The following is a 10,000-nucleotide window of genomic DNA, read 5'->3' on the forward strand; positions in this document are numbered from 1 at the left end:
TATTTAGGATGTTTGGGAATATTGTAGGGAAGGGATACGAACAAAGATAAGTTTAGATTAATAAAACATTATTCTCTCTCTCTCTGTCTCTCAATCTCTTCTCTCTCTCTCTCTCTCTCTCTCTCTCTCTCTCTCTCTCTCTCTCTCTCTCTCTCTCTCTCTCTCTCTCTCTCTCTCTCTCTCTCTCTCTCTCTTTCTGTCTCTCCCACTCTCTCACTAACTCACTCACTCACTCACTCACTCACTCACTCACTCGTTCTCTCTTTCTCTCATAGCGCATGTAGGTTATTGTGATCGTCCCCGCAACTCGTGCCAGACTAAGGTGGGCGTGGTCTTTTGAAGGAGGGGGGTGGGGGATCGGGGGGAGTGGAATGTGGGCGTTCTAGCAGCAATGAAAGACATGTGGGCGTAGCCGTGATGATGTAGGGAATGCGGGCTTGCAAAGGTGGAGGGGAGGGAAAGGGAAGGGTGGGGGGGATGTTGCAAAAGGGAGAGGGGGTAGGGGGGGAGGAGGATGGGAAGAGGAAGAGGGGAAAAGATGGGAGTTGAAGCGCGCGCGTACCAGCTGGGGACCATCTGGGAGGGCACGTGAGAGATGGCTCATTAGATAAACCTGCCCAGCGTAACTTTGTGGGCGGTGGGCGGCGGTGGGAATGGGGTGGGGGGATGGGATGGGCGTGCAGCACGCAAGGTGGGTGGCATAGGAGTGGTCTGAGAACATAAATGATTTTCCAAAGTTTATGGTTTCTGTGGTTTGTAGGTTTAGATATCAGTGACGCTCGTGTTTATGTGTGTAAGAGAGCATATGGCTGCATTTGCGTGTGTGTACTTTGCTTGTGTAAGTAAGTGTGTGTGTGTGTGTGTGTGTGTGAGTGTGTGTGTATCGGTGTGTGTGTGTGTGTATCTCTGTATCTGCGTGTGTGTATCAGTATGTGTGTACGTGTCTCAGCGTATATGCCGTATATAAGCGTGTGTATATACACCCAACCAACCACCACCTACCATAAACCCATAGCATAGACAATAACAAACCAACATAAAATAACGAAACCCACACCAGAGAACCTCCCCCCCCTCCCCCCCCGCTCTCCCCCACGAAAACTATACCCCACGCAACACACTTATTAAGATCGCCAATGAAGTCCTTTACTTTTACAACAGTTACCCGTCGAGTACCACTTGTGAGGCAGAGGCGGAGGAGGTGATGCGCGTGTGAGACTTACGAAGTTCTGGGACTTCATTTACACTAATCATAAGGGGCGGATTTAGAAGCCGGGGACGTGGCATTAACATAGTGGGTGGCAGACGGGGTTAGAAGGAGGAACGGAGATGTGGGGTTTTATTTCTTTCTTTTTTTTATATAAAGAGAGAATGAGAGAGAGATAGAAAGAGAGAGAGGGAAAGAGGGAGAGAGGGAAAGTGAGAGAGAGTGAGAGGGGGAGAGGGAGAGAGAGAGAGAGAGAGAGGGAGGAAGGGAAGGAGGGAGAGAAACAGGGAAAAAAGGAAAGGAAGAGAGAGAGAGAGAGACAGACAGATAGACAGACAGACAGACAGACATATAGATAGAGAGACAGAAAGAGGGGAGGAAGAAAAGGACGGATAAAAAGAAAGAAAGAAAGATAAAGAGAGGAGGAAAAGGAAGAGATAAACAGATAATGGGAGGAGGGTGAGACGAGAGAGAGAGAGGCCAACAGATAGACAGGAAGATAGGCAGAGAGAGAGAGAGAGAGAGAGAGAGAGAGAGAGAGAGAGAGAGAGAGAGAGAGAGAGAGAGAGAGAGAGAGAGAGAGAGAGAGAGAGAGAGAGATCATATCACGTTTCATCTTGAGTCCAACAGAACCTCCTCCCCCCCTCGCTCCACCCCTGAACGCACGTGCTCCCGGGCATATTGCACTGCAATGCATTGGCCTACAGCGTCGCTGCGCACCAGAGACCTCGCGCAACCCTCCGGCGGAAGTGACGTAGTAGAGGAAAAAAAAAAGCTATCCTTATCTTCGCAATTTCTTGGAAGAGAAAGAGACGAGGGAGAAGAACAGCGAGATACCGCCGCCACGAATGTCTTCCGCCTCGACGCCAGCGCGGGTGTGTTGCATCCCGCAGGCGAGAGATACGAACTAAATTAGTATGTATGTAAACAGTAGCGGCGCTCACAAGGCGGAGGAGGCCTGGCTGACTCATGTTTGGACAGCGAGCTCGTGCGGTTGGTCAGCTGCCTCGTCGGATCCGTCAGCTGTTAGGCTTTTCACACTCATGCTGTCCGGAGCCATTTGTACAGCTGCAGGTGGAGCTACCGAATTTTTACGTGTTTACTTGACGTTTTGGCGTAATTCATCACTAGCTGTAACTAGACTACTATCTTTAGCTGGAGGGAGAGCAGGATCGAGTCTTTGTGTTGCTTAAGGATTATTGGTTTCCTGTCTCTCAAGAGGCAAGGGACTTGTCTCTCTTGTTTTCGAGCGAAATCAGATGGGTTTTGGGCCTTTGACTGGAGTTGTTTGGCCTATCGATTCTTGTGGTTTGGGTCTGTTATTTTGTTGTTGTTTTTTATTTACTGTTTGCTTTACACTTGACTCTCCAGGTATCCTCCCCCCCCGCCCCCTCCTCATCCTTACTCCTCCCCCACCCCTTTTCCTCTTAGTTCTTTCCCTATCTCGTTTCTTCCATTTATTTGTTGTTGTTGTTTTTCTTTTTTTATTCCCCAAGACACCTTCCGTTCCCCTGATTTCTTCTCGCTCCCTTACATCCCCCTCATCTTAGGCCCTTCCCCCCCATCCACTATCTTTCTCCTTCCCTCTTCCTCTCCTCTCCACTTTCCCTCAACTTTTCCTCCCTCACCCCTTTCCCAACCTCCTCATTCCCTTTCCCTTCCTCCTTTCCTCCCCACCTCCCACTACCTTCCCACTTTTCCTACCCCTTTCCTCCCAACCTCCTCACTCCCCCTTTCTTCTTACCCCCCTTCATCCCATCTCTTCACTCCCCCCTCCTTTTTACCCCTTTCCTCCCCCCTCCCACCATCCCCCATTCCCTTCCGTCCTTCCTCCACCTCCCCCCACCCCATTCCCATTCCCCAACATTCCAACCTCCCATCACCCCTTCCTCTCCCCTCCCCTCTTCCCCCTCCCCAACATCCCAACAGCCCACCTCCACACTCCACCCCCCCTCCCCCTCCCCACGGTGGACAATAGCGCCGTTCTCTCCCCCCCCCCTCCTCTCCACTTCCCCTAGAAGGCCCCGGATATCTCCCCCACCCCACCCCACCCCACCCTCCGACTTGGCACGCTTCTTCCCCTGATATTCATTTTAGGATACAGCGAGGCGGCACGGGGACCCTAACCCACCGCGAGTATGATTCGTGACTTCGACCCTTATTCTTTAAGAGACCGAAGGGTCAAAATCCCATAATCTTGGGCCTCGGCGGGATAGCGGGGTGGAGCGAGAGAAGTAATGTTGTTCTCATTATGTAGATATGGAGGGTATTTTGCCCCGCTTTGAATAATGGCAATTGGGTATCGCAGAGGGATAGCCTTGGGTGTTGTTATTCAATACCCCTTGGCTTGTTCAGATGCCATGCCATGTATCGGATTTTTTTTCTTCGTCTTTTTTTTTCTTCTTCTTCTTCTTCTTCTTCGTCTTTTTTCTTTTTCGGATTTCTTCTTATTCTTCTTCTTTGGATTTTCTTCTTATTCATCTTCGGATTTTTCATCTTTTATATTCCTCTCCTTTTTCTTCTTCGTCTTTTTTTCTTTTTCTTCTTCTTCTTCTCCCTTTCTTTATTCTTCCTCTTATTCGTTTTCTTAGTCTCATGTCTTCTTCTTCTTCTTCTTCTCCCTTTCTTTATTCTTCCTCTTATTCGTTTTCTTAGTCTCATGTCTTCTTCTTCTTCTTCCTTTGTCTTTTTATTTATCTATTGCAAATTGCAACACTAGCAGGAGCTGTTAATAGAAATGGATTATTTTTAGCCTTTTTGCTTTTGTTTTGTTTATGGCAAATCTTGCAGGATCCGTATATAGAAAAGGCGTTTTGTTTATCTTTGAAATCCTGCTTTCGAAAGACAGAATGAAGTGAATGAATGAGTAAGAGAATGAAGCTGGAAAAAGAATTACATAAAATGCATATTATGGATATAATTGTAATAATTGTTTTTTTATTTCTATGACTTAAAAAATAGGACCCATAGACAGATATCGTCCCTTGATCATATCTGAAAAGCGAAATAAAATCAATGCTAATGACGGTTTAATTACGAATGAAGTATTCAGAAGAAATGTCAAATATTTAAATTCTACAAACCCCACTTTTTGAAAGGGAAATGAGGAAAATGCATTCTGCCCTCATGAAGCTGTGAGGAGACAGAGGCAGGTGCAAGGGACGAAGAGGAGGCAAGGGGAGGAGGTGGGGAAGGGAGGAAGAGGATGGAAGGGGAGGGGGTGGGGGAATTGGGAAGGGTAGGGGAAAGGGTGAAGAGGATATATGGGAAAGGGGGGAAGAGGAGAGGTAGGGGAAGGGAGAGAAAGGGGGAAGGAGAGAGGTAGGGGAAGGGAGGGAAGGGGGGAAGGAGAGAGGTAGGGGAAGGGGAGGAGAAGTAGGGGAGGTAGGGGAAGGGGAAAGGGAGGGGCGTAGGGGAAGGAGGGAGGAGTGGGATTGGAGGGTGGGATTCGGGAAAGAAGGGGAGGGGAGGAGAGGGGTACAGAAGAAGAGGAGGTGAAGAGAAGAAGAAGAGGGGAAGAATGTGGAAGAGAAGAGACGCAAGCAAGGGAACAGGGGAGAAGAAGAAGAAGAAGAAGAAAGGGAAGAGTGGAAGGTGTAAGGGGAGCGGAGTGGGGACGAGAAATCTCAAGATGGCGAGCGACAGCGAGCGACAGGCAGAACGGCAGTGTCATTCCTCCCCTCCATGACCCAAGGGAAGGGGGGGAGGCGATGAAAGAGGAGAGAGAGAGAGAGAGAGAGAGAGAGAGGGAGGGAAAGAAGGAGAGAAGAGAGAAAGGGAAGGGGGGATGGAGAGAGGATGAGAAAGAAGGAGGGAGGGAGGGAGGGAGGGGAGAGAAGAGAGAGAGAGAGAATAAGAGGGAGGGAGAGAGGGAGAAGGAGAGAAGAGCGAAGAGAGAGAGGGAAAGAAGGAGAGGGGGGGGGAGGGAGAGAGCAAGAGCGAGTGAGCGAGAGAGAGGCAGAGAGAAAGAGAGAGAGAGAGAGAGAGAGAGAGAGAGAGAGAGAGAGAGAGAGAGAGAGAGAGAGAGAGAGAGAGAGAGAGAAAGAGAGAGAAGCAAACAAGTAAGCAAGCAAGCGAGGTCATGAACCGCATAACTTATATACCTTACTTTAACTGTCTCTCTCATCTAAAATTAAGTGATTCATCTCTCGAAAAAAGACAAGAACAATACTCATTTACTCATCACTCAAAGTCAAAGCGACTTCTGTTGAACTAAATGCACGCTTGGCATTATCCTCGTTCCATCTCAAAGCGAACAGACAACAAAGCAACTTCTATCAACATAGTAACATAGTAACAGTGACAAAAGGTAACAGTGACAACGGGCACAGGGACAAAGGATAACAGTGACAAAGGGCAACAGTAACATAAGATAACAGTGACAAAGGGCAACAGTAACAAAAGATAACAGTGACAAAAGATAACAGCAACAAAGAGTAACAGACTAACAAAGGGTTACAGTCACAAAAAATACCAGTAACAAATCCCTCCCCCCCCCAAAAAAAAAAATAATAATAATAATAATTAATACAATAATAATGATAAATAAAATTATAATAATAATAAAAATGATAATGATAATAATAATAATAATAATAATATTAATAATAATAATAATAATAATGATAATACCGATAATAATAATAACAGTAATAACAATAATAACAATAATAGTAATAATAACAATAACAATAAGTTCATACTCATCCATTCCTCTTCCTCCTCCTTTTCCTTCCAGGATGAGCACCCAAGCGGACGGCCTCACATTCCTGCCGCAGGACTCCCTCTCGTCATCGGGCAAGACCTCCTCGCCCTCGTCCTCCTCCTCCCCGTCCTCCACAGCTTCATCCTCGTCGTCGTCCCCCTCCTCCTCCGGCAGCAACAGCAAGAAGTCGTCCCCTTCTTCTCGACGACTCCTCCGAACGCCCAAGTGTGCCAGGTGTCGGAACCACGGTGTCGTGTCGTGTCTGAAGGGCCACAAGAAGCTGTGTCGTTGGCGAGACTGCCGCTGCGCCAACTGCCTGCTGGTGGTGGAGAGGCAGAGGGTCATGGCTGCACAGGTGGCGCTCAGGAGGTCAGTAACGACGTCCGCCGGAGGGGTGGAGGAGGACTTGTGTGTGTGTGTGTGTGAGAGAGAGAGAGAGAGAGAGAGAGAGAGAGAGAGAGAGAGAGAGAGAGAGAGAGAGAGAGAGAGAGAGAGAGAGAGAGAGAGAGAGAGAGAGAAATAGATTAATAGACTGACAGAGACAGGAAGAAAGAGAGAGAGAGAGAGAGAGAGAGAGAGAGAGAGAGAGAGAGAAATAGATTAATAGACAGACAGAGACAGGAAGAAAGAGAGAGATAGGAGAGAGAGAGAGAGAGAGAGAGAGAGAGAGAGAGAGAGAGAGAGAGAGAGAGAGAGAGAGAGAGAGAGAGAGAGAGAGAGAGAGGGGAGAGAGAGAATTTGATTTATAGATAGACAGAGACAGGATGAAAGAGAGATAGATAGATAGATGTAGAGAGAGAGAGAGAGAGAGAGAGAGAGAGAGAGAGAGAGAGAGAGAGAGAGCGACACAGAGAGAAAGAGTGAGAGAAAGAGAGAGACAAATCATACCTAGCTATGTTAATCCTTTACATCTTTGCTGTGATTATTTCCACATGTGGCATCAAGATTTAAAACTTTCTACTTTTTTTCTTCTTCTTTGTCATCTAATCTAATTACAGCAAGAACGTATTATCTCAATTTAATAATATTCAAATTCTGACATTCTTCATGCAAAAACAAATCACAATATTACAACCACGAGTTCAAATACCTTTTACATCACCGATCCCTCTCGCACTTACACGAAGCAAGGGTGTTCACTCCTCCTAGTGCCTTCTCGCCCTAGCCTGCTGCCTAACCCTCTTCCTTACACATGAGTAAATTAATCCGGCGCTGAGCGGCGTGTACTGATCGTATTTCGCCTTCATTCAGTTTTTTTTTCTTTTCTTTTTTTTTTCATTTTTTTTTTTTTTTTTGGCTCCGAGCGCGGGCCTCCGTCAGCTGTAATACTTCACAGTTTGTTATGAAACACTTAGCTCCAGCGCCCCTTCGGCCAGGAACATCATCATTCTCTCCATCCCCCCTCCCCTCCCCCCACAACCCCCACCCCCGCTCTTCCGCCCCGCTCGCGTGTGTGTTTACCTTCTCGAGTTCGCTACCGTTTAGCACTTTTCCGCTCACTTGTGTTCGTGTAGCAACATACGTCAAGATCATGTTCTGTTTACGAACCTCACCCCGGTTTCTGAGCCCGAATAAATCTGGCTTTTTAGAACCACGATGTTTCCCTCTTATGGCGAGGAGAATAAATTGATAAAGGAGGATAAACAGGATGCTAAACTTAGCGAGGTCGCCGAAGAGCAAGTGTCTCTAACCGACGAGTCTTCAAAGCGAGTCTCTTTCAGCCACTTAACAACACACCGTTAATATCTTATGACCACATCTCATTTACGCGATAGTGTCTACATCTCGGGGCTTTAATGAATAAAGCTGACAGGCCCATAAAACCCTCAAAATAACCCAGCGAGTGAACTTGTAAGTGAGAGCTGAACGTCAGGACAGTGGCGCGCGCTAGCCCAGCTGAAGCCACCTGGCCCCGAGCTTGGGTAATGGCCTTCTGTTTACTCTACACCTCCGGCCACCTTTCATGTCGCCTAGTGGCACTAGCCTGCACTAGCTCCGGCTATTTAGAGCAGGCATCAAACCGTCGAGACATATCCGAGCAAGGAGGAGGAGGAGGAGGAGGTCGAAGTATATCGCCCCCCCCCAAAAAAAAAAAAAAAAGTTACTTTGAGCAATACAACAAAGGGAAGACGAGCAGCTTGAGTCCCGGTTTGTTTAGGCACGCGAAGGGTTTTGCTGCCGTTCATCAAAAGATATAGATTGTCAGAAGGGAAAGCGGGCCTCTGTCTTCTCTCATAACACGGGAAGCGGAAATTCACCTCCCTCCGCTGCGCCAACAAAGAGCAACATTAATATTTACACGAAAGTTAATATCGACAGTTGTAACGCCACTTTGCTTGAAGGAAAGCAAAAATTAATTAGCAAAGGATTCTTTATTTCCTGTCTTCACTTTGGTCTTTTTCTTTTATGTTTTTGTGTTTCTGAATTACATTCTCTTTCGCATTGGTTTCTATTCATATGTTTATCGATTATTGTTGCTTATTATTAATTTTGCTGAAATCCTGTCAATTTAAAAGTATAATTCAAGTAGATATGATAATGATGATCTACCATCGTGTTTGATAAATATCTTGTTTGATGATAAATCTAAGAATGATTATTTTGATATAGTACACTTAAACATAACTCTTGTATGGAAGAGATAGTTATTGTAATAAGCAGGGGAAGGATGACAGTATTATGGTGATGATGGTGATGAGGGGGATGTTATGATAATCATCATCACCCTTTCTTATATAGTATCTTTATAATCAATATTGTTATCATCAGCATCAACGCCATTATCATTTCCAACTACCGTACATATAATTCTCATTATGTCGACATTCATCATTATTATCATCACCATCCTATCAAAATACTATCTTATACGTTAACAAATGATCATATATGAAAGAAAATCATCCAATATATAAGTGAGAAAGAAAGGTAAGATCCCAACAATAAGAACAACATCCAAATAGAAACAAAAGAAGATCGAAAGAAGAGCGATCCGAAGGCAAAGAAAGGTACTCGATCCCCTCTTGGCATCATCAATCAAGCCTTATCACTCGATAGCACTCTTTTGTTTACTTTCCTCTCGTCTCCTGGTAATTCGACTTGGTGCTTCATATGGCGTTGTATGAGAGGTCGTTACTATTGTTATGAATAGCGAAGAAGTAATATGATATTCTTTTTTTTATAATAGGTTTTGGGATTAATAAACGCCAGACTGAGAAAGAAAAAAAAATTGTCGTGGAAGGGATTTTACGATCTTAAATAACGCAAAAAGAGGGAAGAAATGAAAATAGAAGTTAATTCAACAGAAAACGCAACACAACACGCTGTATATCGCGTTTAAACTTATCTCCTTCAAGAGGCTTCCACACAACGCCTCCTTCTGTTGCCTTCAGGAACACGAGAACGAAAAGAAGAGGAATAAAAAAAAAGGGAGACAGTGCCACTCTTGCCGGTTCCCTGATCCTTATCCAGCCGTCAAGGCCATTCACACGCACTTCAGTTTGGGGAATTCTCGGGTCCTCTTCGACTTGCTTATCTCATGGCATTAGATAACACTTCCTTTGTCCTGATTGTCAAGCTGCCGTTCTGAATCTCTTACTTTCTTCCATTTCCTTTTTCATTCCTATTCATTAATTTCCTTCTTCATCTTTATGCATTCCTTCCTGTTCATTCATTTCTCTTTACTCTCATTCATAATTTTTTCTTCTTCATTGCCATTCATTCCTTTCCGTCCCTTCATTCCCGCATCGACCTCCCGTCCTTCGCTTCCCTCCTTCTAAGCCCACCGACGTCTTCCCTCCTACAGGCAGCAAGCATCGGAGAGCAAGGACTCCCCGACCTCCCAAAGCGCAAGCACCGCGGCTCCTGCGATGTCCTCCGAGGCCCCGCCCGCCGCCGCCACTCGCCAGGAGTCCCAGGCCACGGCAGCCGCCCGCGCTAAGCTCAAGTCTGCCGAGGCGCTGCTGGCACAGAAGAGGCTCTACCAGAGGCACTTGCGCTCCCTGCAGCAGTCGGCGCTCGCCAGGGACCTCATGACCAGTGAGTATTTTGAGCGTTTTGAGTATTTTGACCCATCGGGATATTTTGGG

General features: G+C 46.2%; 1 protein-coding gene across 1 annotated transcript in view; it reads left to right on the top strand.

The window, feature by feature from the left end:
• The window catches only part of LOC122244750 (uncharacterized), a 28,003-nt gene that overhangs the window by 8,398 nt on the left and 9,605 nt on the right, over window positions 1–10,000 (top strand). Inside the window, exons 2-3 of the mRNA XM_086555206.1 lie at window positions 5,946–6,281; window positions 9,718–9,950. Of these exons, the coding sequence (XP_086411332.1) occupies window positions 5,947–6,281; window positions 9,718–9,950 (568 nt within the window). The 5' untranslated portion in view covers window position 5,946. The remainder of the gene's footprint in view (window positions 1–5,945; window positions 6,282–9,717; window positions 9,951–10,000) is intronic.

This window comes from Penaeus japonicus, unplaced genomic scaffold (genome assembly GCF_977035675.1).
Source record: "Penaeus japonicus unplaced genomic scaffold, GWHDUDI00000001_assembly GWHDUDI00000030, whole genome shotgun sequence".
NCBI classification, from domain to species: Eukaryota; Metazoa; Arthropoda; class Malacostraca; order Decapoda; family Penaeidae; genus Penaeus; species Penaeus japonicus.